At 61.6% G+C, this 27053-nt stretch overlaps 1 protein-coding gene across 20 annotated transcripts in view; it reads right to left on the reverse strand.

Annotated features, from left to right (window-relative positions):
- Kcnt1 (potassium sodium-activated channel subfamily T member 1) overlaps positions 1 to 27053 on the reverse strand; it is a 72163-nt gene that overhangs the window by 38627 nt on the left and 6483 nt on the right. For 15 of the 20 annotated variants that reach the window (XR_007104959.1, XR_007104961.1, XR_007104958.1 and 12 more), the window contains exon 2: positions 22758 to 22913. Coding sequence is in view for 7 of the 20 variants with exons in the window: in XM_047524693.1 (XP_047380649.1) it covers positions 22758 to 22913 (156 nt within the window). In the remaining 13 variants the exon portion in view is untranslated. Of the gene's footprint in view, positions 1 to 1829; positions 1872 to 7900; positions 8067 to 22757; positions 22914 to 27053 lie in introns of those variants that run through there. The other 5 variants (XR_007104962.1, XR_007104963.1, XM_047524694.1 and 2 more) reach the window with 2 other exon arrangements.

A 27053-nucleotide genomic window follows, 5' to 3' on the forward strand; every position in this document is an offset into this window, starting at 1 on the left:
AGGGAGTGGGAACAATGGCAGGAACCGGCTCCCACACTGCGAGGGCGCCTGGCAGCCTGGCAGGCAAGGTGCCTTGTCGCTGGCGCAGTTAAACCGAGGCCCTGTGCCCTGTCCCGGCCTCTCCCTGGGGTGCGCGCAGAGGAGGGTGTTCCCAGGACGGCAGAGCGCTCTGCCTGGGACTCACCGCCACTCTGGTGGTGCCTGCGTGGGCAGGGGCTCGCCCAGCGCCCTCTGAGGCTCCTCGGGCACCAGGCGGCACATTCATGGGCCTGGCTAGAGATGGCATTGGCCATGCCCACTGACCGGGGTGAGGCCCAGGCTCAACTTCGACACTGGAGAGCGACATACCATCAGCCCAGGACCCGGGGAGGCAGACGTGGCCCTCGCCTGGTTCCTGGAGTGGACTGCTGAGTGGGGGCCACCTCGCCCTGCTCGGGCCCCTGCAGCAGCACAGAAGGCGGGCTGGGGCGGGGAGGGGGACCCAGGTGCCCCCAGGTCTGACACCCGTGGGGGCTTCAGCCGCAGCACTGACCATGACACACTGCCCGCCCCCCGGAAACTCCTGATGACTCTGGACCCGCTAGAAGGTCGGGGTGGGCTCCCAAGCTCTCCCAGTTTCTCACCCACTGTTCCGAGCCAGCTCCACAGGTCACCTGCTATCCCAGGTCAGTCTGCTGCTGGGCACTATCACAGCCCAGCCCCACAGAGGCAGAAGGCGGAGGCCTCATGGGTACGTGACTGGACTGCTGGCCAGTCATCCTCCCTCAGGGCTTGGAGGCTGAGGGGACCTGGGCCCCGCACGCCTCAGCCGGGAAACCCCAGGGAGGGTGGGCAGGGCTTCCTAAACTAACAGGTGACCCTGGCCTGGTCCTTTAGCAAGTCGCTGTCCTGGGATCTGCAGCGTCCTTGTTCTGGCCTTGGGCCCCCCCAGGGCCCAGGACCAACTGCTCTGACAAGGACAGCTCTGGAGTGGTTGGACTACAGCCTGGGCAGCTGCCCACTGTCCATACCCCACGGTCTGAGACCTGGCTCCCAGGCCCTCCACCAACCTGGGGTGGGGTGGGAGAGCCCGGTGGGCAGCGGGCAAGCCTCCATCTCAGGCCTGGCTGCCTGTGGCTAGGCTGCCAGGCCAGGAGTTGGAGGCCGGGGCTGAGGCCCTAGCCCCCTGGCCCTCAACTCCTTGGGATGAAAACAGGCGAGAGCCACAGCAGTGGGGCGCCTTGCAGGCCCTGCAGCTGGAGTGCAGAGTGAACAGTGGTCACTCGTCCATTAATGAATGGTGGCCAGTGACGTCCATTAATGAAATTGTTCATGAAAGGCCGAACTTGGAGGCAGACCTGGGCAGGGTGGTGGGCACCTTTCCCAGGGCGCTGCGTCCTGGGGATTCCGGCTTCCCCTGCCTTGAAGCCTCTTACCCCAGAACTCAGCCTCAGCTGGAGCCAAAAATGCAACCAGCAGAGCCCCCGGCCCCCCTCTGCAAGCCACCTGGCTCCTGGGGACCTCGACTTGCACAGGCGGCCGAGGGGGCTGAGACAGAGCACAGGGCCATCCTCACGCCTGCCCTGTACAGGCACTGTGGCAGGTCCCCATCCTGCCAACAAGTTGCCCCTGAGAGCCTGGCCTCCTCACCACGGGGACCACCCCTGTCCTGTCCCCAGCCCAGCCCCTGAGACCCAGAAGCACCTGGGGGTGCTGGGAGGTGCTAGCCAGCCATGACCCTGTCTAGCTGCAGGGCCAGGGCACAGAGAGAGGATTCTCCATGGGGACTGCTCTGCCAGGGTGTGAGGACACACAGGTCCCCAAAGCCCCCTCCCCTACAAAGCACTTACTGAGAGAGGGAGGATTCCAGGCTGAAATCTTCCACATGGGGCCTGGGAACACAGCAGACTCATCAACGCAGACGGCAGGTGGACAGAGGGGCTGGGCTCCAGGCAGGGTCCGCGGGCAGCTGGGGTGTGCCCATGCCACACACCCCTGTCTGCAGAGCCTCAGCATGTGGCCAGTGGTGCCAGGGCAGGCAGCCCAGCATGCAGGGCAGGGCAGGGTGGCAGCCAGGCCTGCCTGCCTCGCCTCCGTGCAGGAAGCAACACAGCCCACCAAGGATGCCAGACCATGCAACCCCCGCGCTGGGCCCACCAGGGTGCCGAACACCGGACAAGGTTCCCTGCCTTCTGCTGGCAAACACCTGGAAACACTGCTGTGCCCTGCCCAGTGCTACATGCGCCCAGGCCCTGCAGCACCAGGGGCGGCCCTGTCAGAGCACCTCACCCGGGAGGCCGAGGGCAGCGGGAGAGCCACACACAGGGTGGTGCAGGGCTCTGCCGGGGCCATGGGGCTGCCCAACTCCTCTCCCACTCCCTGCCCACCAGAGGCCTGGGCTGGGCCTGCCAGCACTGCCCCTTGGCTTCCTGTGGGCCAGGCTGGAGCTGGGAACTGGCGGCTTTTGGGGGCCCAGGGAATCCCCCCACAGGGCCCGACCAGATCAGCCTGGCCAGGGTTTTACCAGACTGCCTGGTGGGGAACTGACACCAAGTTGTGTGGTCCACACTGGTGGGAGCTCAGGGGCAAAGGCTGATGGGAGTGGAACTCTCCTGCCTGTGGGCTGGGCAGGGTGGGGCACAGGGGCTCTCGGCCTTTGCTGATGGTGAGCTGTTCTGGGCCAGCACCCCCAGAAAGGACTTCAGGGGGTCTCTTTTAATCCTCAAAGCAACGACTTTTCAGAAGAAATCAAGGTTCAGAGCAGACGGCTGTCTTCCCGAGGCCACACAGGAAAGGAGGAGGGAGCCAGCCGCCAGAGCTCTCAGCAACCACTGCGGCCTATGCTGCACCCTCTGGTGGGCAGGACCCTCCTGGTGCCCCCAGCCCGAGAAGCTCCTGTCTGGCAAGGTGGAGGCTGGGCCTGCCCCTGGGAGGTTAGGGCCCTGGCTGGGAGTTGGCAGCTCCACAAAGGACAGGGGAGCCCAGGCTGACCTGCACCTCAGGCTTGGAGTGACTGGGAGTGTCCACAGATTCTGCGCTGGTTGGCTGAGGGTCCCTCTCACTAGCCGCGCACAGCCCGAAGTCCTGAGCTGGGGCCAGGGCTGCAGCAGGGTCTGCAGGAGACTAGCTGTGACGGGTCCTAGGAGGACCAGGAGTGGGTGCTCCCCAGCCTGGGGCCTGTCAGTCCATGCCTGGGCCTCCTTAGGCTCCTCTCCTCCCACCCAGCCCCGCCCTGGCTGCAGCCTCCTCATCACAGCTGGAGGGCAGATGGGGTCTGCTGCCTGCTGCCCATAGGGCCCCCTGTGCTCTGCCTAAGGGCCTGTGTCCTGTGTCCAGCGCAGGCCCCACCACGCAATGTCCCCTGGCCTGGCCAAGCAAACAGGTAAAGGAGCCCAGGTCCTCTGGGATGGACGTGGGCCTGTGGGAAAAGGGACAGGGGGCTGTGTGGGCCAAGGAGAGCTGGCTGAGGACTGGGCCCAGCGAAGGTGAGCTGCAGAGTGAGTGGGGGAGGAGGCAGGAGAGGGAATCTGGATTTCCATCCAGAACATCCCAGTCCAAGATGGCCCAGCAGGACCTGTACCAGCAACGAGCCACCTGGGCACCACTCAGCGCCTGGGTCAGCCACCTGAAGCCTCACGCTCCCAGAGGCAGGACGGGGCCTCACTGCAGCCCTCCCTCTGCTCCAGCCAGGTCAACACACCTGCACAACCTGGACTGAGGAGGGGCTGCCCCACCTGGGAGCAGCCCAACGCCTCCCTCATCCCAGAGCCTGGGGCAGGGCCAGCGAGCCCAGGAGAGGAGGGGTGGGGCCTGGGGCAGGGGCAGGGTCCCGAGCCCCGCTGCACTGAGGGGTGCCCTCTACCCTCTGCCCTGAACCTCAGGAGATACTTCAGGGAAGAGGGGGTCCCTGATCAACTGAGTTTGGGGGTCCACAGTGCACAGCAGATCACTGGGGCTTCAGGTCTCGGCAGCGTCCTACGTGAAACAAAGGAACCGACATATTCTGGATCAGTTTGTTCCCCCCAAATTCACATGTTGAGCCCTGACCCCCACAAGGCAGGAGGTGACCTTCTGGAGAAGAGGTCTTCCAGAGGTTGATAAGTTGAAACGGGGTCACATGGTGGGCCTGATCCAGGAGGACTGGAGCCCTGACAGATCGGGACGCAGACACCCAGAGGGGTGGCCATGTGGGGGCGGCGCCTGTGAGCCGGAGGAGCCTCCGGACGGCCTGCCCACATCCTGATCCTGTGAGGAACTGACCGGGTCGTTTAGGCCTCCAGGCTGCAGCCTCCCAGCGGCTCAGGCACCCTTAAGGCCGAAGCCAATCCTTGAGGAACCCCGCGTTTGGCCGGCCCCAGTCAGCAGATCAGCATGATCTGGGGGTCGGAGCTGATACAGTGTGGGGGCTCCTGAAGACGGGCGCTGACAGGGACCACCGCAGGGGCCATGTGGAGGGGGTGAGTGGCAAAGAGGGGCTCAGGACAGAGGCCTGGTGTGTGCAGAGCTGGGGTGCTTGAAGACCACAAGGAAGACCAGCATGGTGGGCAGCGGGGCACATGGAGCTGAGCGGGACAGGGTGCTGTGTGGGCTGGGGCACAGCCAGGCCCCTGGAGGGGCGGTGCTGCCGTGAGTGTCTGGACCTGCAGAGCAGGGGGGTCCCAGCAAGGGGGTGTCCCGGGGGACTGTCCCCTGAGCCCAGGAAGAGCAGGGTTCTGGACCCCAGGAGTGCAGGGCCACGTTGGAGCCTGAGGACCTGCCCTGTGGAGGTGCAAGCCCCTGTCCAGGGATGGAGAGGACGAGGGGCAGGAGTGGAGGTGGCAGGGCCATGTGATCGAGGACCAGCCCTGAGAGGAGAGGCCGAGTTGGAGGAAACAGACATGCCCCTGGCGAGGCTGTGGACAGTGAGTGCTCAGCTTCCTCAGGGACCAGTGGGGCTGGGGGGCTCCCCAGGGTGCCGCTGGCAGGAAGGTGGCAGGAGGGCAGGGCCCAGGCTGTCCTGGGGAGCCACGAAGCCCTGGGAGGGCCAGGCTGTGTCCGGTGGGGCAGACTTGGCCAGGCCCAGTGGCTGGTGGATCCTGAACTGCCCGGGGGCGGTGGGCTGAGGGGGCTGGGGTGCGGCCTGCTGGGGATCTCCCCGCCCCCACCCCTGCTCCAGCCTCCTGCATGCAGGGGTACCATCTCCAGGGTCTGCCCCCGTAGGAAGAGCTGCTCTCAGGCTGGGCTCAGAGGGCCTGCCCTTGTGAAGGTCCTGTGGGGACAGGAAGGCGTGGGCAGCCGCAGGGCCACTCTGCAGCCCCCTGGGAGCCCACCCCAGCCCGGCCTCTGAAATAGGGTCTTTGCACTGCACCAGCCGCCAGCACCTCCTTGCCCACCCTAGCCCCACCATTAGGCTCTGCACCTGGGCGTGGAAGTGTCCAGGCCTCTAGAGCCTGCCTGGGAAGCTGCCCTGCTTGGGGTCCTGACAACCAGCCCTCAGCCTCACCTCCAGCCTCTGGGCTGCACCTGGCCCTCCACCGCCTTAAGAGTCCTCCTTCCGGGAGCTGAAGACCTCAAGGGTCCAATCCCTGAAAGTCTCAGGCCTGGAATCCCAGGTCTGCACAGCCTTGCCTACTCCCAGGACACCACAGGGCCTTCCAGGACACTGCCCCTCACCCTTGACCTGCTCTCAGCAGTTGCCTGTGACTGACCTGCAGCCATAGCCTCCAAGCATCCCAACATTTGCCTGGGGGAGGGGTACAGCTCCCACAGCCTCCCCTCCCCTCCTCCTTCCTTCTGGGTCCACGGGCACAGCAGAGGCGTGACTGCCTGCTGCCCATGGCTGTCTCCGCCTGGCTCCAGCAACCTCGGTGCTTGGTATGCCTCTCCTGAACCCTGCTGCATTGGTCCTGTGGACTCAGAGGGGCTGAGGGAGTCCAGAGGAAGATGGGTGGGGCTCCATAGGGGCCTCAAGACAGGTATGGGGCTGGGAGACCCTGCCTGAGTCCAGGGGGTGGGAGGCTAGAAGGATCCCCAGCCCCTCCTTCACTGGGCCCCCTGGGAAAGTGCTAGAAAGAGGGAGAGTCCTCCTCACCCCAACCACCTAGGCAGCTCTTTCTAACACCCCCACCCCTCCCAGACAAAGAAGCAGCAGACCCAGTTCCAGGGATGCCCTGGCTGGGTGGGGTGGGACACTGTGAGAGGGCAGTGCATCAGGGGCACATGGGATGTGGGGGGCACACATCCCCCCACACCTGTGGCTAAGTCCCCTGGGGACAGTGGGGACCGCCCTCTGCCTCACTGCCTCCTAGGCAATGGGGAGGACCGAGGCTCATGGCCCTGGAGATGGCCCAGGCATGCAGGATGGGCAGACGCAGAGCTACAGCCAGCAGGGGCAGCCTCCTCCCTGCTCTGGTCTCCTCAAACTCCACTTCCTAAAGCACAAAGCTGCCGAGTCCTCCTCTGCTCAGGTGGACACGGCCTGCCTCCAGAGCAGGCACTCAGGGAAGGAGGCTGCAGGGCTGCCAGCGGGTGCTGCCCTGTCCTAGAGGTGGACCCCTCCCTTCTCTCCGCCCTGCAGAAAGGGCCTGATAAGGACCGTACTGGAGGTCTGCTGGGGGATGGAGAGAGGCCAGTGTAAAAAGGTCAGCATTCCTGGTCCACAGGTCCAGGAGTGGCCAAGTGCAGGGGTGGGCAAGAGGGAGGGCTTTCTCGGGGAGGGGTCTGAGGACCCAGCCCCCAGGCTGCATCATGGGCTCAGATGCAGCCTGGGCAGAACCTGCCATGCCTGTAGTCTACCCTGGCGGGGGCCAGGCTGGCTGTGAACGGAACTTCTGGGATCGCCAGCCCCCACAACATCCAGGAAGAGGAGGGAAAGGAGAGGAAGGGGTTCCTGGGCCCTTGGCCAGCACTCACCACCCTCCTGCCCATGAGCTGCCCATTAGCTGCTGGAGAGTCTGGGCCCATACTTAACCTCAACAGTTTCTTCTGGCAAATGGGAATGCAGAGGGGCTGCCGAGAAGCAGGCAATGGGTGTGTGGGTGGGGAGGGCCAGCAGCCTGCGGCCAGGGCCTCCTGGGTCCAGCCATCTGTCAGGCCCAGCCTTGCCAAGCCCCCGCCACCAGCCTGCTCTGCACCACAACCCCAGGCTCTGGCTCACTTCCTCTGCCTGGAAGACCCTGGAAACTCCTCCTGCTCCTCCCAAAGGGACCAGCACCCTGGGAAGCCCACTCCCCTGCCACGGCCTGCCTGCACCCCTCTACCCAGCGCAGCCTCTGTGCCCACGATGTGTGCCCACAGCAGACCAGGTCTGATTCATCTACATCCCCCGCAGCACCAGGCATGGCTCCTGGCACAGGCAAGGTGCTGGCCAAGAATTGCTGCTGCAGATGACACCTCAGAGTCCTCATCCATGAAATGGGGTGCCATGTCCCACCGTAGCTTGCAGAAGGGCTGGGGAGGCGCGGGCTGGGGAGGCGCTGGCCGTGTCCCAGGGAAGGCCTCAACCCCCCAGGCTGCCCCAGGAACCAGGCCGGCAGCTGGCCCTGGGATGTCCCCAGGGGGAGCCGGCAGGGGCCCGAGCCCCACCTGCATCCCAGCCTGCTCATGTGCAGCTTTCAGAGAGCCACAGAACTGCCCGGCCCTCCCTGCTCACTCCCAGCGGGGGACCAACCTGAGTGGGGCTCCCGTGGGACAGGGCAGGGGCCGCGTGTCCCCTGGCACAGAGCCCAGGTCCACGACCACCCCTGCCTTACCCGCAGGCCCACTGTACTCAGCCTGTAAGCGGGGCGTCTGGGGTGGAGTTTCGGAGGGCAGTCCCGGCCGCCCTCTCCCAGGGCTGCGGGCAGCGCGGCAGGTGCAGCGGGCTGGCCGGTGCGATGCGAGCGAGATGCAAAGCCCCTCCCGGCGGCGCGCGGCGGGGTCCCAGGCCCGCGCCCGCCCCTACCTCTGGCCCACGTCGCTGCCCACGGAGCCACCGCCGCGGGCCGGCAGCAGCGGGCTGAGCCCGTGGGGCTCCTCGGGGGCCGCGGCGCCGGCCGGGGCGCCCCCCGGGCCCGCCTTGCCCTCGGACGGCGAGCGCGGCAGCTTGGCCCGCGCCATCCTGCGGGAGCGCTCGGCGCGGGAGGCGGCGGCGGGGGCGGCGCCGGGCGCAACCATCGCGCTCCAAATCCGCCCCCCGCGCGCCACAGTGGAACGGTCCGGGGGGGGGGGTGCAGGGAGGGCGCCCAGGCTCTGTCCCCACTAGCACGCCCCCAAGGAGGACCCGGTCCCAGAGCTCAGTCTTCCCCCAGAAGTGGTGATGGTGACACAGGAAGTCACTGCGGGGGTGGGGCGGGGGTGAGGGAACCGGTGCCGCTGAGACCCGGCAAAGGAGTCACTGGAGAGGGAAGGGAGGCATCCTCTTTGGTCATGTGCCCACCTCACAGCCCTCTAGGGTCCTGGAGACCTCAGTCAAATGCCCAGATTGATCAACCCAGAGCTGTGCCCATCCTGCAACCCGGCCTGTCCAGATGAGGTGGCTCCAGCACCCTGATTGGGTGGGAAATTGCCAGTGTCACCTGCAGGCACTCAGGGTCCTCCTTCCCCTTCTTTCCACCTCCAAAGCTGCCAGGGCACACCTCAGGGGCACTTAGTTGTTGGCCCTCATGCCTCCGTGGGTGCTGGACACTGGATCCCATGGTTCATGAGGCAGTTATACATGTGGAGCTCTGGTGTGCACTTGACGCTCTTATGGGGCATGTGAGGCCTTCTAAGCACAAGGACAACCCGGCAGGGCCACAGATTTTTATCCATTTTGTGAAGTGGAAAAACTGAAGGAGGAAGTGGCTTCCCCAGGAGACTGGAGCAGGAAGGAGCAGAGCAAAGATCTGAACCCAGGACTGGCTGAACCAGAGGGGCTCTCTGCTGCCACACTATGTGGCTTTATAGCTACTTTGTTTCACCGACAAGGCTCCAGATGACTCGCCCAGGCAGGTAACAGCAGGAAGGTATTGGCCCTGGGAGGTCAGCTTGCCCAAAGTCCAGCTTGGAGTGGGGGCTCTCAGGTTCACACCTGCCCTCCCCAGGTGGAGGGCTCTCCTGGGCTCCCTGGACCAGGAGCTCTTGCTTTCTGAGCCCACCTGTGAGTGCCAACAATCAGGAGCATGCAGGAGATTTATGAGAGAGGTGGGCCTCAGTACCTCAGGTAGCACCAACCTGAGTGGGGAGTGGGTGGCCTGGACCCACCCGGACTCACCAGGAGCCCACACCCTGAATCCCCTTGGCTGATTATCTGTCCCCATGTACAGACACGAACCCCTGGGCTCACGTCACAGGGGAGGAGCACTGAGAGAGGATGGGTGGGTGAAGTGCCAGCCTAGGCCTGGCGGGGAGCAGCCTCTGTTCCTTAACATGCCATCAAGGTCAGGTGGCCGGGCCACTGTAGGGAAGCTGAGACACAGGGCTACTCCAGCAGGGCACCTCTATCCTGGCTCTCCAACACCTGCCCCAGCCCCAAGCCCCATGGAAAACCACTGCTCAGTGTCTGGGCAAAGGCTGAAACCAGGGCTCCAGTCTGCCTGAGAGGTACAAGGAGTTTGTACCCGCAAAGCAGGGGGAGCTCCCACCTGCCCTGGGAGGCGCGAGCAGATGGAGGTGCCTCCTTCCCGAGGAGCGAGGAGCAAGGAGCGACACAAAGCAGCTATGAAGAAGGAGGCGGGGAGGTTTCCCCAGGGCCTGTTGTTGAATGAGACTCACTGATGTGCACAAACAGCAGGCGGGGCCACAGCGCCCTGCATAACCCGGGGCCTGTGCACTCCGCTGCAGTGCAGAGAAAGTGTTGGCGGATGTCAGGGGTGCTCACACGTGGTCGCCCCAGGAGCAGAGGAGGCTGCAAGGGAGGGCATCAGGGCTTCGGGGTTCTGCATTCGCCCTGCATCCCTGAGCAATGGCAGCCAGCCGGCATCTGGAAGCTCACGCAAGCCACGTCTGCAAAGCGTGGGAGTGGAGATGCGTGATGGCCTGTCCCCAAGGGCCCGCAGAGTGCTGTGTCTTATCCATTCTTGTTTTCTGAGTGCCGTGGTCTGCGTGTGTTGCTAGCATCCGAGTCCCAGGGTTAGAGCCAGGTGACAGTTGAGAGGAGGACACTGGCGTTCTGTGGTGTGGTCTGATCGACGGTGCCAGCTGACGTGCACAGAGGAGTCACGGTCAGTAGCAGAGGCTGTGTCCCAGGTGGTGGGGGGACCTCTCAGCTTGCTCCTGCATCATGTGGGTAAGGTAGGTTTATCTTGAAAATGACTGTCCCTCTCATCAGAGTCCAGTGGTCTGTTTCCTGTGTGGGGAGGGCATATCAAGTGGTGGTCCCAGGCTCCTTGGCCTCCGGGCACAGTGGACAGTGTCTCATGGGCAGGACACACAGCAAGGTGAGGTGGGAGGGCAGGCGCTGAGCGCCAGGCTCAGGTCCTTGGAGCCCTAAGTCTCCATGGGGCACATGTCCTAGAAGCCCAAGAATAAATGACAACTGGCCCTTTGTGAATGTTAAAGACAGACAGGTGCTGTGAGCTGCCCTGCAGGGAGGGCTGAGGGGACTGGAGCTGGCAGAGGGCAGATTGGGAAGTGGGGTCCACAGTGCCTCTAGAAGTGGCCACTGCTGTTCTTCCCACAGGGCCGGGTGGGGAGCGTGGAGCTCGGGCAGGGTGGGGGCATCGGGGCACCTGAGATGGGGAGGCAGGAGCAGCACTGCGGGTCATGGTGTCCATGCTGGACCTTTGCCTGGTGCCTGCCAGAGACCTTTCCCAGGGCTAGACCTGCTTGGTTACCTGCTCGCATGGGAGTGGGAACTCGGAGCCAGCTGGGGATGCCTTGTGGACCAGGGCAGCCAGGAGCCAGTTCAGAGCAGGGGAGGAGTGCAGGCCCCGTGTGGGGCGTCTTCAGGAGAGAGGCAGGTGTGTGGGCAGAGGTGAGGGCTGCCCAGGAGCCTCCCAAACCCAGGCACATAAACACAGGCAGTCGAAGGCAGTGATCAGTAACGCAGAAGCCATAAGGACAAGGACAGGCCAGCATCACAGATGTCCCCACACAGTGTTGGGAACCATGTTGGGAAGTGTGGGCAGTGATCCTCCGCCCTGATGCTGTCCTTAAGGTCAAACTGAGACAGCCACAGCATCCTGAGAGTTCTCCCACAGCCCTGGGGAGAGAGCAGCAGAGGCTCTTCTGACTTCCATCGTCGTCTGGCTGGGGAGACGTCTGGACCAACCCTCAGAACAAGGTGCCAGCCCCCGCCTGCCCTCTGGGGAAAGAGCATGGAGCCCCAGGACATCTTCTGCTGGGTGGCATGCAGGACCTCAGAGGACGGGCAGCTGAAGCCCAGACACACAGCCCTTGCCCATGCTCCATAGGTGTGGGAAGGTGGTGAGGTCACACGAAGTCTTGGCAGAGAAAGAGGGATACAGGGTCCGGGAGGTGGAAGAACCCACATGACTATGGAGGATGACCATGGAGCAATGTGTGCCCCAGCCACACGAGGGATCCCTCGACCGCAAGCAGGAAGGAAGGTCTGACACCTGCTGGATGTGGATGAGCCTTGGGGACATAAGGCTGAGAGAGATAGGCCTGTCATGGGACAGGAACTGTGGGATTCCACCTATAGGACGTCTCCAGAGTCGCCAACCCAGAGGCAGGGAGGAGGATGGGGTGCCAGGGCTGGGGAGGCAGTGTTGACTTTTCATTTGGGAAAGTGAGGGCTCTGCGGGTGGATGGGGGAGACAGCTGTGTAGTGTGGACAGGTTTAGCACACTGAAGGGACTCTCAGGGTCGGCTTCTATGGTGTGTTTTACGCCATGTGTATCTGCCACACCTAAAATGGATACATTTAAAGAAAAGAAGGAAGGACAGGAAGAAAGAAGGAAGGAAGGGAGAAAGAAGAGAAAAGGGGAGAAAAAAGAAAAAGGACTTTGAAGACAGAGAACCTGGCCATCAGCAAAGCCTAAGTCCAGGGCAGAAGGAAATCACCCTGATAGGCTTCTGGCACCAGATCAGCTTATGAGGGCAAGTGTCAATAAAAAGAAGGCGCAGAGCCAGATAAGTCTGTTATCTCCACGGGCTGAGGGAAAAGGAGACTGCAGGACCCAGAAGTCTTTGGGGAGCCAGGCATCATCTCAATTATTACTAAGTGAGTCAAAACTAGCAAGAACCAGACGAGATGTGACTGAAGATGAAATCATGGACCCCATTAGATGACTGAGTGCCAGCAGAGGAAGACACAGAACCAGGTACTTGAGAGAGAGTGGATCTTTGAGCCCCAGGGCAGAAGCTCCAGCAGGCTTTATTTAAAATGTATTTAGAAAACATTTAGAAACATAATGATGAAGCAGAGAAAGAACTGTGCACTGAGTTCCAGGAAAATCATACCAGATATTGACCCTCCTAATCTACAGAGCCTGAAGGGCCAAGAAAGAGCTCTTCAGGGTACAAGATGGAAAAGGTGTCCACATGCCTGTAATCCCAGCAGCTCAAGATGCTGAGGCAGGAGGGTCACGAGTTCAAAGCCAGCCTCAGCAAAGGTTAGGTTCCAAGCAACCAGTGAGACCCTGTCCTTAAATAAAATACAAAATAGGGGGATGTGGCTCAGTGGTCAAGTGCCCCTGAGTTCAATTCCTCCCACCAAAAAAAAAAAAAAAAGAAAAAAGAAAAAGAAAAGGTGTCACCTGTGAGGGGCAGAGCCCTCTGGCTTTGAGTTTCCTGGGGTGCACTAAACATGAGGGTCCAGGCAGACCAAACACTGAGGGGGAAAAAAAGTGAGACAAGCAGTATTATACCCAACCAAGATGTCATCCAGGTCTACAGACAGGACTGTTATACCCAGCCAAGATGTCACCCAAGTCCACAGAGAGAGGGAGATACCCCAAGTGTGGAGTCACACATGAGAATGTGGCACCAGCACAGATGCCCTTTTTGGAGGCAAAACAGCCTCAAAGGTGAAATGCAGTCACTGCAAAGAAATACCCAAACAAGGAACTCCACAGTGGGAAAAGAACAGTGAATGTGTGTGTGGTCAGCAGGAACCCATGGAAGTGGATTTACAGCAAATGTTAGATAATTATGCAAAGTCTGGTTACAGAACAGATTGTAACAATTTAAAACCTCAGTGGAGTAAAAAGAACAATATAATTAGCAAACATTGGGGGTGTACAGGGTGCTGTCATCCAAAATGAAGATGCTTTAAGCTGGGACTGTAAACCACACACTATCCCCACTGGAAGGACAGTCCTTGGAGACTTCTCAGCAGGGAAGGTGCCAGGGTGTAGACAATCCAGTTTTGCCGGAGAGCAAGGAAGTGGCAAAGAGGAATGGGGTCATGTCAAGGGCCAGCATAAGGCCCCCACTGGCCAAGCCAGGGCAATTGAGCATCAGAGGGGACGACTCAGGGTGGATGTGTTTTTGCTGGCTGCTGTAACCAATTGCCACAAAGTTAGTGACTTGAAGCAACACACATTTATCATACAATCCCAGAAGTCAAAAATCCTGAGACCCGTCAGCAGGACTGAGCCTCCAGCAGAGATGTGTGACTGCCCTTCCAGTTTCAGGTGTCCACCTGTGCTCATCCATCTGCGCCCCTCTTCTTCTGAACTCGTTGGCCTCTGCTTCTGTCCTATGTCCCCCCCTCCCACACTGCTCTGGCCCTCCTTCCTCCCTGGGATGGCATCCAGCTTCACAGCCCAGAGAATCCAGGGTCACACCTCATCAAGGCCCTCAACTCGGTCACATGGCGAAGTCCCTTCTGCCACATTTCACAGGCTCTCAGCCTCCTGGGATTCGCACTGGGTAGGGTGCACTTTCCAGCCCGCCAGGCATGGGGCATCCGTGGGGCTCCATGGGTCAGTACGTGATGCTCAGAGGAATCCAGAAAAGCCCGCTGCTGTGGCCAGGAGAGGCTGCCACGAGCGGCATCTCACTTTGAGAAGCGGTCACTGGAGAGAAGGGGTGGAGGCACGCTGCAGGAAGGCTCGTGGGTGTGCAGCTGGCCCTCTGACGGAGGCCAGGCCCTTCAGAGGATGAGGCCACTCTCTGGAGGGAGGGACAGAATGAGGCGGGCGTGCCCGGCCCAGAAGGAAGGGGTTGCAGGCGAGGATGGTCAGACCTGGCTGACCCTCAGTGGCCCTGTCCTCAGGCCCACGTGGTGGGGAGACCTGCATGTGCCCGCAGCGACTGCTCACAGTGAGGTGAGAAAGCAGACGGGAGCTGCCCAGTGGGCCCACCGCATCTCTGATGGGGCCCTGGGCAACTCGCGGGTCACATGGCACCTACATCAGGCAGACGTGATCAGCTGGGCCTCGGGACCAGCGTCTACTCCAGAGGGACAGTGAAGTCAAAGGGACAGGCTCTGGGGAAACCACCTGAATGTTGATCAGGGTTCTCCAGAGACAGAACCAGCAGCGTCCACACAGCACATGACATATAAGAGGGTTTGTTAGAAGAAGCGAATTATGGAGACAGAGGCCCCGACAGGCCGGAGGCCCCAATGCTTGTTGGGGCTCAGTCCAGGCCCAAGGGCCCCCTCCTCTCATGGCTGTGTCTGCTCTTGTGTCTGTTAAATCCACCCCTCCTTTTCTGAGGTTCCCTTATGTTTTCATTTGGAGTGAAATATGTGCAGCCTAGACTTTTCCACAGTAACCATCTTTGCCTGTCCCTCTCTTCCACCTGGTGCACACAGGGCAAGCGCTCCACCCCAGCACCATCCAGCCATCTTGTAAGGACACTGTGACTACGTTTCCGGCCCACCAGGATAATCTCTCAAGATGCTTCACTAAATCACACCTTCAAGGTCATACAAGGTCACAGTGTCGGGCTCTGGGGATCAGAATGTGGGCAAGTGAGAGTTGAACCCAGTGGCCCGGGGGGTCTCCCAGGTCAGACTCCAGCAGCTCCAACAGACCTCCTCGCCAGAGGGCCCAGCTGGATGTGAGGGACTGGGGTTTGGGGCAGCACCCCACATTGTAGGGTGTGGGGAGAGAGGGTGGGGGCCAGATGCCACACCTCCCTCCAAGGGCTTAACAGCCACTGCCAGGCACAGTAGGTTCCTCTTGAGGGGCACAGGGCTGGACTCCCTCCCCACAGCTGGGCCCCTCTGGGTCCTGGGCTGGGGTGAGGCCTCTGGAGTCTGACCAAGGTCCTGAGTGGTCCGGCATGCAGGAGAGCTCTGCCTTCCTGGGTGACCTCACTTTGTCTTCAACAGTCCCTAATGTGGGTGCTCGCTGGGGGACCCACTGAGGCATGGAGTGGAGCTGGAGGTACGGATGGAGAGGTGGAGCTGGGACAGAGCCTCCATGGCGTGGGGTCTGGGACTGTGGCCCTGCCCACTTCTAGAGCAATGGAGACTGGGTAGGGAAGCTTGGGGGCTCAGACCCTCACCCATAGCCTCCCCAGGGTCAGCCAGCTCTGCTCCTTTGGGGACTCCAGTCTCAGGTGTCCAGAAGAGACCTGAGACCCAGGGAGGGTTCCCTGCGGCCCTGCCAGGTTGGGGCCTGCCCTGGAGCTGCTGGGCAGCAGCTGGGCAGCCAGTGCTGCCAGGGACCCACATCTGTCCTCAGCCTCCCTGCATCTTCTTCCCCTGCCCCTCCCCACCAGCTACTTTCTGTCCTCAGTTCCCCAAACCAGGCCCTTCCTCAGCCCCTGGCAGGCCCTGGGGTGAAGGTGCTCAAGGGATGGTTCCTGTCCTTGGCTGCAGAGCAGCCTTCTTCCTGGGCTCTCATGGGGGTCAAGGTTGAGGAGGATGCAGGGTCCCTTCCACCCCATGCCAGCCCCATCCTTCAGGCTGCTCCTATGAGGTGGAAGCCTCCTGCCCTGGCTCTGCTCTGTTCCGTCCTTCAGCACAGGCTGTCCCCTTCTCCTGGTCCAGTTTCCAGGACTGCCGGGAGGGTGGTCTCCGGCACTTCTGCTTTCCAGCATATTCCAATCAATTTAGGGCCCACCCAGGAAAACAGCCCACCCAAGGGTGGGGGTATTAGGGGACACCACCCCCAGGAGCTGGCCCAGAGTCCCAAACCTAGCAAGGCTATGACAGCCTTCATGGGACATGGCACATCCGCTCCCCAGCCCTGCGCTGGAAACCTCACTGTCACCAGAGAAAGGGCAGGTGGCTGGATGTCTCCAGCCTCTCAGTACTGCCCCCGACCCCCGTCACCATAACACCTGCAACCTCTGACGGGAAGCATGGTGTCCTGCGGCCCAGATAACAAAGCACCTGCATCAAGCGCCTCAAAACCACAGTGAACTTCCTCTCCCACTTCTGGAGGCTGCAAGTCCAAAACCGAAGGGTCAGCTGGTGCTCGCTAGTCCAGCTCAGCAGCTCCTGGTTGTGTGGCTTCAGCAAGGTCCACCTGAGGGTGTCTACCCCCTTAGCCTCCCAAGCAGCTGCTGCCTGAATCAGTCTTCGAGCCCTACCTTTGTGTGTATAGCTAATCACAGGCCAGCGTGTCAGGGGGGCTCCTGATGACGGTGGGGGGGAGGTGCTGCAAATGAGGTTCTCTCCAGGAATCCAGAGGAATCAGAAGTTGAAGGACTTATGGCACAGCATACGGTGAGGGGGTTAGATGTGGTCCTGAGGTGGAACTCGGGATGGGGCCGGAGCCCTGGAAGGAGATCAGCCTGGCTCTCCCAGGGGAGGGCCGGGAGCAGACGTCTCTGGACTGCTGGCATTTGCTCTGGACGCCCTGCCATCAGGACTGTGAGCAATGGCTGCAGTGGAACCCATTTCCCCCTCTTCTGTGGTGGTGGCCTGAGCAGACAAAGCCCTAGCAGGACCCTCCCCTGTTCCTGGTCTGCATGGACCAGCCTGGAATGTGCACAGGGTGATTGTAGGAAGTGCATGGAAATCACTTGAGACCCAAATGACCGTGGTTTCTGTGCTTTGGCAGATGCTGGTTCCCCCTCGCTGGGCATCTGAGTTCTGCCTTATACTAATTTGGAAAGAATCTGACTTTGCACGTGAGTTCCCAGGATGTGGGCTAGGGGATGAAGCCAGCCTGGGGGAATACCAGATGTGCCTTTTCAGGGCTCTCAGGATGTCCTCGGGCCTGGGGGGAAGGACCCAGAGCCGTTTCTCGTTTCTTGTGGTGGAAATGCTAACATGGGATCCATTGGAGGCCGACACTCCCCCTCAGTGAAGACAGGGCCTTGGGGTGCTGCTCAGTCCCTCAGGAGATGCCTGCTTAGCTGCTCACATGCACCCAGCGCCCACTCCCTCCTGATACCTCTGTGGCCTTGGCCCCTGGTCCTTCCTGCCCATTTTGGACTCCCAAGCCTTGGAGTCCCTGTGAGGCAGGAGGAAGGTGTGGACTGCCGGAGGCCCACCTCCACAGAAAGGGCTACCGGGGCCTCTGTCATCCACCCTGACTCAGGGCCCACCTCTCAGGCTCTGCTCCCTACTAAGGATCCCAAGGGGTGAAGGGACAATCTGGCCCCAGACCCACGCCAAACTGAGTGGGGAGGTGGATCAGATCAGCCCTGGATCCAGGCAGTGACTGGGAAAGGCTCCACGAGTCTCACTCAGGACACTTGAGAGCACACAGAACAGTCCAGAACTGTTCTTCCTTGACTCCATCATGCAGGCAGCAGACAGAGGGTATCCAGGAGAGATGGCAGGACAGAGCGCACATGACACCCCAGATCAGCTCCCAGAGTCCACACAGGTGGGCTCTCCCCTCCCAGGGGATCCCAGCCTCCCTTGGGCTCCACCGGCAGGGCAAGGCAACCTCCCTGGCAAGCTGCACCCTCTAAGGCCTACGGGCTTGCCCTGGACAGGCCCTGCCCCAGGCAGGGGAAGGGGAAGGGCTGGGTGACCCTGGGCAGAACCACCAGCCCAGCCTGGCCTAGCAGCCAGGCCTGTGCAGAGGGAAGGAAGACCCCAGGCAGAGTTTGAAATATAACTGGGGAGGCCCCACCCAGGTGGTGCTAGCCTTGGGGTGCACACAGGCCAGGAACACGTGCCAGTGAGAGGGCTGGGGCAGGGACCCTGGCCTGCTCCAGGCCAGCCGTCTGGGGCTGCTGCTCCTGCCTGGAGTCTGGTTGGCACAGAGGGGTGCACCATCACAGGTGTGGCTGTCCTCTGCTGTGACAGCTCCTGTCTCATGTCCCACCGTCCACATGAAATCCACTCACTGCACATGTGAGTTCCGGGCAGCTCAGCCCAGAGTGCTATGGGGATATCCAGCCCGTGGGGTCCCGTGGGGTCCCAGGAGGAAATGCCTCGCAGCCTGCTCCCTCCTCATCGCCTCTGCCCTTACCACCAGCAGCTCCTGGCCTCCTCCTCGAGCTTCCACTGTCCTCCTGGACACTGTGCCCCACAGTCCATCCCCACCCCTGGGCCAGGCCTGGCTGCTGTGTCCTCTCCTGCAGATTCCTCTTCCATTTCAAAGCCCTGGTCGTGCCTGACACAGGTACTGTTCATGTGGGAACCCAGGGTCCAGGTGGTTCACCAGGCACCCCCAGAAGGGGCAATGGTGGTACAGGTACAGCCCCCAGCATCCCCAGAGCACCCCCAAAAGAGAGCCAATGTGTCCCAGATCCTTCCCAGAGCCGCCAAGGCCTTCAGGTAAAAATGTGAGCTGGTGCCCTTTGGGAGCCTAGGACCCATTCTAGGGCACAGATAGCTGGCTAGCTGTCCTTCAGGGGTCACCCAGGGGAGACAGCCTGAGCAGAGTTCCTTCTAGGGAGGGCCTGGACCCCCACTCTGGTGCAAGATGGGCTGGGCTGGGGAGGGCCAGATGCAGGTAGGGGTCAGGAAGGGGTCAGGCTGATGAAGGTGGGGCAGGAAGAGGGTGTCGCGGGGGAGGGCAGGCTGATGGAGGCGGAAGCTGGCCCAGAGGGGCAGATGGGCAGGAGTGGGTGAGGAGGGCACTTAAGGGCAGGCATCCTGCCATCCCAGGCACTTGGCAGGTGGCACCAGCTGGGTCTCCCTGGGTGGCACTGCCCAGCCCTGCTCCCGACCGTTCAGTTATTAGCAACCACAAGTGGTGGTGCCGAGGGCCTGCTCTCCCGAGGGACCTCACTGGACTCCTGGAGGCCTGGTGGGCGGCCTGCCCCACTTTGGTTCCACTGGCAGGACCCAGGAGTCCTAGACCCTGGAGAGCCGCCTGCTCCTCCTGCACTGGGCCTACTGTGAGGCCATGTGGTCCACCACAGCTGCGGCTCTGTCCTGGCAACGCTGGACCCTGCCTGCCTTCCCATCTCTTGCATGCGCGAGAAAATATTTGGTGTTGTCACATCCCGAGAGGCCAGCCCAGACGCTTAGCTGTCAGAGGACCAGGGGAGGCAGGCTGGGGCCCTGCTGGGGCTGCTTCCACCCTCAGACTTCTCTGGCTGTCACCTTAGGATCCTCGGGTAGGCATGATGTGGGAATCTCTCCTGGGGCATGGCCAGGGGCAGCACACGGGGCCCACCCAGACAGCCCAGGACAAGCCCCCTCCCTGCCTGGAGTCTGGACAGCGGGCAGGGGCAAGCTAGCGCTTCTCACTGCTGGCCTGGCCTGCACTCGGCAATCCTAACCTGGGGCATGGGTGACACTATGGGCTGGGCCCTGGTGGCCATCCACTAGGTCCCTTCTCCCCATGCTCCCCTGGCTCTCTACCTTGTCTTTTGGCCATTCTTCCCCTTTTGGAAGAAGGGCCAGTGGTGTGACAGTCCCTGTCCCCTCCCTTCCTGAGACTGAATGGGCAGGGCAGAGCTGAAGCCTCATGTCCACACTGCAGAGCAGGAGCATGGGCTCCCAGAACCCAGTCAAGGCCCTTGTACAGCCCCGCCCCACTGTCCCCAGACGCTGCCTTTCTGCAGCTGTTAACCCCACTCTGCAGGAGCAGTAGCCCAAGTCCAGGTACCGCAGGACCATGATGCTCACTCAGGTCTCCAGGGCATACAGGAGGAGTGCCTCGAGACAGGGAAGGGGCCGGGTCTCCTCACGCTCCCTGTGGGTCCTAGGGAGGGGCAGAGGCCCCACAGGTCCCATCAGCTTCCTCTGAGTGCCGCTCTCAAGGACACCTCAGCACATGGCCTGGCAGTGAGTCCACCAGGGCCACATCAGTCCCTTGAAGGGAGAGCTCTCAACTCTGCCCTCACTGAGCTGCGTAGAGCCCTCAGTTGCCCGGGGAAAGCGGCCTGGTAGCTCTGCCTTGTCCACGTGTGGGTGGCTGAGCTCCCACCCTTCACCCTCAAGGCCAGCCTCAGCAGTGGCGACTCACTGCAGATGGCTTTCTCCCCTGGAGGACAGGAAGGCCACAGCCTGTCTGCCTGCCCAGAGCCTGCGAGGACTTGGGGCCCCGCTCCCCCACAGAGCCTGCCCTGGCCGAGAGCAGGGGAGCTGACCCTCCACTTTGCACTGTGCTGTGCTGGGGTAGGCAGAGAGCAGGTGCAGCTCACACTTGCCCCAGACGCCCTCGGCTGAGACCACCACCCTGGTTAGTCCCTGAGGTCTTGTGCTGCTCCATCCGAGCATACTGCCCTATGGCCTGCAGCACCAGAACTCAGTCCCAGGAAACCCACTCCCAGGAGCCCTGGAGAGCACCTGAGAGCCCCTGCACACACATGATCCTGCAGGTGGGGCCAAGGAGACCCCATTAGAGCCAAGCCAGCTCTCCCTGCCCATCCTGTCTCTTTGCCTCACTGTGGCCTGGCTGTCACCACACCCCTGGGTCCCTGACAGGCTAGGTGGACGTGCCCCACTCCCCACACCTCCATCCCTCACTTTGGGAATCAGTGACGGTGCACGAGGTGAGGAAACAGCTCTGGGGCTGTGGAAGTTGGATGAGGAGAGGAGGGATGAGGCACCTGGACTGGAGTGGCCGGCAGGGTCACCAGGCTGGCCTCAGGGATCTCCAAGCAGCTTCCCCTCCCCTTTGGCCTGGGGTTTGTGCTCACAGCTGGGTGGGAGGGTGCTGGTGCAGATGGGGGCTCAGGTGATCTCAGGGACCCCAGCAGGGCAGGTCTTGACCCCCTCCCCATCCTGGTTTTCCTGCCTCAGGGCCCTCCAGATAAACAGGAATGTTCCAGAGTCTGGGGGTCATGAGAGAGGCAAGGCCACACACCCACCCTGCAGCTGATGCCAAACCAGCCCCATGGGACAGAGATGATTTGAGAAAAACAGGAAGTGGCTCAAAGGGGTGGCTTCCCTTGAGGGAGACAGGCGCTCTGGCTCAGTGGCCAGGGCCGCGTCATGCAGTGAATGTGCTGAACCACACTCCGGGCAGACCCCATGCTCCACGCATTGAGCCACGATTAAGAAGGCGCACACAGGTCTAGGTCTTGGGGATGGGTTCAGTGACAGCTCCCCTACCCTGGGGCTGGGAGGGAGTCTTTGCTGCCGCCCCACTCCCATGAAGACAGAGGGCAGAGCATCACCAACTGGTCACTGACATTCACCCGGTGGTCAGGAGGCCCAAGCACTGTTTGGGGAGCCAGAGCCATTTCCTATCTAACATTGGAGGGGTCCCCCCAAGCCTGCCATTTTCCAGAGTAGGTACTCAAGGGCTGGAGCTGACTTAGCAAGATGTCCTGCACAGGTTGGGCCTGGGGAAGCCCCAGCTCTGCCCACATGGGTCCCAGGAGGGCAGGAGTCCCCCGTCAGGGACACCAGGGCCAGCCTGCCCATACCCCACCCCCCACCCAAGCAGGAAGTTAAAACTAATCTCTCCTTCAGGGCACTTGTTTCAGTGGGTTCATTTACATGCTGCAGCACTTAGTTCACCAAGGCAGGAAAACACTGACTTTCAAAAGCACCTGTGCAGGACTCAACCCCTTGCTGCCAAGCAGCCAAAGACTGGGATCAATGTCTCCGCTGGCTCTAGATGGTTAATGCAGCCCAGCACCACTGGAGGTCCAGGGGATGGTCTGCCAGGACATCCCTGCAGCAGACAGAGTGATCTTTAAAGTCACTTTCCCCAAGCACTGGGGGCTCCTCACACACAGCACCTGTGCTCTGACCCTGCTCACAAGCACGATTTCTTCCTCAGCTGCAGTTTCAGCAGCTTATTCTGACAGCTCAGTTTGTGTCCTGACAATATGCAGCCTCGAGCACTTTATGTGCTAACTCGAACAATGGCACTGTCGGGGAGCCACAGCCTCGTCCAGGGCTGGGGTGAGTAAGCCCTGAAGAGAAGGCCAGAGCCGCCCCAGCGCACACTGGAAGGAGGGGCTTCCAGTCCTCTGCCTGCGGGCTGCAAGCACCTCCCCTGGGGCTGGCAGAGCTGGAGTGCTGGGTGTTTACCCAAGACAGCTATTTGGGGAACAGGGGAGGGAAAAGCAGCTTCTTCCAGCTCCCTGCCAGCCCCTCAGCCTGTGCCTACTTCCGTGGACCCAACCTGCCTGGCCTTTCCTCAAAGACACAAGTTCATTTTGCTTTTTCTCACAGAAGAGAATCTAAGGTGAGGGCATTGTCACTTTGAATGTGTGACTGTGAATGCGTGTGCTGTCCCCTAATGAATAATTAATAAGCGAGCACAGCCTGAGTCTGGAGGACACTAGTTCTCAGCCAGACTGTGGGGGCCGCCCCGCGGGTGCTCCAGGCCCTGGCTGGACCCCAGAATCAGCAGAGCAGCTCGGCTGGAGCTGGGAGCTGGCACCAGGAGGCTAGGGACCCCCAACCGAGCTCCGGGGTCACCCCCAGCACTGAGTATCCTGCGCCCTGCTCCAGGGGCCCTCCCGGAGACCTGTTCTCCCTCCCCAGCGCCCCGAAACTTCCCGGTCCCGGAACCTGGAAAGTTGCAGGGCTCCACGGCTGCGGGGGCGCGCGGGCTCAGCACCGCGGACAGCTCCGCGCGGCCGGCCGCCCGACCTACCTGTCGTCGTTCTGGAAGGACTGGTCGCCAAGAAGCAGGTCCCGGAAGCGGTACCGCGGCGGCAAGGGCAGCACCTCCGTGTCCAGGTCGCTCATCTTGGGACTGGCGGTGTCCAGGAGCACGTCCCCGCAGCCGCCGTCCTCGGCGCAGGGCCGCCTGCGGGCACACGCCAGCGCCCCCTCAGTCGCCAGGCGCCCTCGCGGACGCGCGCAGCCCCCCGCCCCGCGCAGCGCAGCCCGGACGCCGCGACCGTGACCGACCTGGGTGGGGGCGGGGCGGGGCGTCACCTGCAGGGGGCGCGCGGGGGACGGGGGCGCGGAGGGGTTGGGGAAGTTTAGGAGGTGGGCCAGATCACGGCCAACTCAGGGCAGGCTTTCACAATTGTCCCTGGTCCCCCCTGAGGCTGGCGTGGGAACCCTCCCCTTCCCTGGACCAGGGCCAGGCCAGCCCTCCCCACCCGAGTCTGTTCCAAAGCAGACTGCTCAGCCTTCCTTCATGGTTGTGGCAGGCCTCTGCTGGACCCTCAAGCTCTGGAGGGCTGGGTGGGCGAACCACCAGGAGGCTCAAAGGGCTCCTGTCTGCAGCCCCCTGGGGCCAAGCGTCTCAGGTTGGGCCCTCTGATTCCCAGGCTGCACTGCCTGTGTTATATTCTGGGTTCAAAGAGACCCTGCCCAATAACCTGAGTCACAGACACTGCCAGTGGCAGACAGGGGTCCTGGGGGAACCCAGGTGCACTGGGAGGGTCCCTGGTGTTCTGCAGCCATTGGAGCCCCTGGCACCTTTCCTGCCTCTGTCTTCACATCCAGGAGGGATTTGGCTGCAGTTACCACATGCAGCACCTGGGCAGAGGCCAGCAGAGCCACCTGGTTCCCAGTTCCCAGCCTCCTGGGACAGCTGCCCCCTGGATATGAGCACCAGGACCTCTCTGCCCCCCAAGCCAGAGGATCACCAACCAACTGTGGTGCCCAGCAGGCAGTTCACATGCACTGTGCTGACAACCAAGAGAACCTGGTGCAGGGGCGAGAGGGGAGGCAGCCCCACCCCTGGGCTCCTGACTCCAACCTGGTCCTCTGGCATCAGCTGAGCTTCCAGGGGAGGCTCGGCCCCAGACCATCCTTGGCTCTGTCCCTCCACAGCCCACAGTGGGGTGCAGTAAGCAGGAATCTTCCCCCTTTTCCTGCACTCTCCACCTGCCAGACTGAGCAACCCCCACCACCCTGGTCACCCTGCCCTAGAGCAAGGACCTCAGGAGGAGCAACCTGGTTCTTTACGTGAGAGGACTTGGGATGAGCCTCCTGGGCCCCTTCTAAGGGCGGGGTGCTCTGCCCCTGTCCAGGCCTGTCCTGCAGGTTGCAGGCCACGTGACTGACAGGAGGGCAGAGGGCTGGGGGAGTGCTTCGCCTGAGGCGGGTGCAGGTGAGGGGTGGGCTCTGGCTCCCTGGGCAGTGCTGGAGGCTGGGCTCTGAGGCGGCTCACCTGGCCACAAGGCCAAGTCGGGAGCACCTGCCCAAGCCCCCACCCCCAGAAGAGCAGGCAGGTGGGACCCCCATCTTCTGTGGCTGGGATGCTCAGTGGCCGTCCTAGGCCATGGCTGCAAGTTGTGGGCAGCAGCCTGTCACCTCTCCCTGTTTCTCAGGTCACAGGCTCAACTTCAGGGATCTGGCAGCATTTGAAAAGTAACATCTTCCTAATTGCATCAGCACGGCTGCCTGTTTTCCTCAGCCCGAGCTGGCTGGGCAGTGAGAGACCCGCAGGTGGGGAACCACGTGGCAAGGGGCAGGGGACTCCATGCTCTGTTTTGTCCCTTTCTTAATGAAAACCCTTTTCAGCAGCAAAACCCCACAATACCACTGACTGCTGCCTCCACCTCTTGGGCATGCTGGGTTTTCTCTCCTGGCCTCAGGTCCAGTCTTGGCAGTGCCAGGGAAGGGTGTGCGGTGGGGCCTGTTTGCTCCAGGGGCATAGATGGGCGGGGAAAGGAAGTGCACCAGGAGGCTCCACGCCCAGATGTGGCTTGGGAGGGTGACAAGGGCGAGTTGCCCTTGTCCCCTTGGAGTGAGACAGGCGTCCCACAGACTTCCTGGCATTCTGCCTTGTCCCCTCAGCAGAGCCAAAACCCCACATGAACACGATTGTTTGCCATACAGGCTGTGGGCCAGGGGCCCCAGGGCCTCTTGGAAAGGCGGCCTTGTAGAAGGACATAGGGCCTCGTGTTGTCGGGGCCTAGAGAAGACAGCGCACGGTGCACCAAGTCCTGGGTCCTGTCAGAGAGAGTTTTGGCGTACATGGGGGATCCCCGTAGAGCTAGTCCAGGTATAGCAAGAACACAGCTCTGGGCACACCTGGGGCCCACGCTTCCTGTTCCCCTTCCTACTCCTTCCCTGTGTGAGCCAAGGGGGCCTGGAGACATCAGGGATCTGAGATCACACAGTTATCTTTCTGTCCCTAAGATGGCTGTGCCAGCACATCGCCAATGTCCACAAGAATTCTGTGCTTTGGCGGCTTGAGGAGGAAGTCCACCTCTGGCTGGCTCCTGGAGCCAAGCTGGAGCTAGCAGGACAGAGTACTCCCTCTTCCGCAAGCTGGGGCAGCCCAGAAACTTGGGGTGAAGTATTCCCTGCTCCTCTCAGGGACTCTCCGGGACCCAGGGGGAGCCAGGGATTCCCATGCATGAGCACAACTCAGTCCTGGTCCACCAGCCCAGGCTGGATGCCCCAGGCAAGGCACGTCACCTCCCTCTCATCTGCCAAAGAACATCCCCAAAGGCTTCTGTCCTCGCTGGGTGATTGTCCAGTGGAGGCAAGACAACAGCAGAGGTGCTGGCCCAGTGCCCGGCACACTGGCACTTGATCTACTGCAGTTCTCAGTCTGAGGCTGAGTTCTGGTGGACAAAGGCTAGGACCCAAAAGAGTCAGGTCCCTGGGGTGCCTGTCCAGGTCAACGGGAGGCACCTCTGGAGAGCTCAGTCTCAGGATCCAGCCTCAGGGATGCGTACAGAGGCCAAGGGTGAGGAGGGCAGTCCACAGCCTACTGTCTGCAATGGGAAGGACACCTCAGCCCTCTGCTGCACAGAAAATCATGGGCCCTGACCATCTAGTCCATTTGGTAGTTGTATCCAGTGCTGGGCACTTCGATGAGCCAGGTGGTGGCACAGAATCGGAGGCCCATTCATGGTCAGGGTTGCTGCCACCCCTCACACATGGTGAGACCCCTGGACTCACGGAGCCAAGGGCTTCTGGAGGTCTCCTGGGTGGGAACCCAGCTGACCTGTGCTACAGCCGTATTCCCACCTCACTGGCTGCACTGTCTCCGGGCACCTGAGGGGGACTCTCCCAAGGGCCGGTCTGCCTCTGCTCTGTTCCTTCTTCTCTCCCCTTGGTGGCCAGGGAACCAGGCAGCAGAGCCAAGGACAAGTGGCCAGAGACGGCTTTCCTTGCGAATGGTAGCAGATACTCCTGCACCTTAGACGGGAGCTCAAGGCTGCCCACTGCCTGAGCTCCACATTGAAGGAAATCACAAGAGCAATGAGTCCTGAGAGGGAAGGCGCGGGGCTGTGTTCACAGTTGTCACAATCGTTTATGTGGAAACCCCACGAGGAATCAACTGAGAAATTACTAGAACAAACAAAGTCCTCGTCTAATACACCTGGGACACCCACAGACCAAGAGCAGAAGCATCAAGGAGCCAGAGACCACTGTTGGGAAAGTGATCCTGCCCACAGCAGTCGCGAGACACGAGAACCCAGGGCCCTGGGGCCACGGGATTCCCCCACAGGTAGGCGGGAGCTGTCCCCAACAGTGGCCATTCTCCAAACGGGCACAGTTAATTGGCTCCCATCAAGAGCATACCATTATTTCCCCAGAATCTAAAAAATGTTTCAGAAACTCATACTGAAGAGTCAAAGAGCAGCAACAGCCACGAGGGTCGTGAGAAGAGCCCCGAGGGGCTCCTCCTGCCAGCCGTGGGCCCCACTTGCACCGGGGCAGGGCTCTCAGAGGCTGGCACAAGAAACACAGCAGTGGAGCACAGCAAGCACCCTTGGCCGCCCACGTCTATGTGGGGGCTCAGGTGGAGAAGGGAGGCTGGGACAGGGTGGACGGTTCTACCCTAGGGGAAAGCCAGGCCTGGGTCTGACTTCCGTGGTGGCCATGGATCCCCTGGGGCGGGAGGACTTCTTGCTACAGAGAGGCCAGCAGAGAACCTCAGCAGCAGGCCCAGTCTTGGCCTTGGCAGGGCAGTGCACAAACCCAGGAACAGGGCTCCGGAGCCCGTGCCCGAGAGATCTGCTCTACAGTG

This window comes from Sciurus carolinensis, chromosome 14, assembly GCF_902686445.1.
Source record: "Sciurus carolinensis chromosome 14, mSciCar1.2, whole genome shotgun sequence".
In the NCBI taxonomy this organism is placed as follows: Eukaryota; Metazoa; Chordata; class Mammalia; order Rodentia; family Sciuridae; genus Sciurus; species Sciurus carolinensis.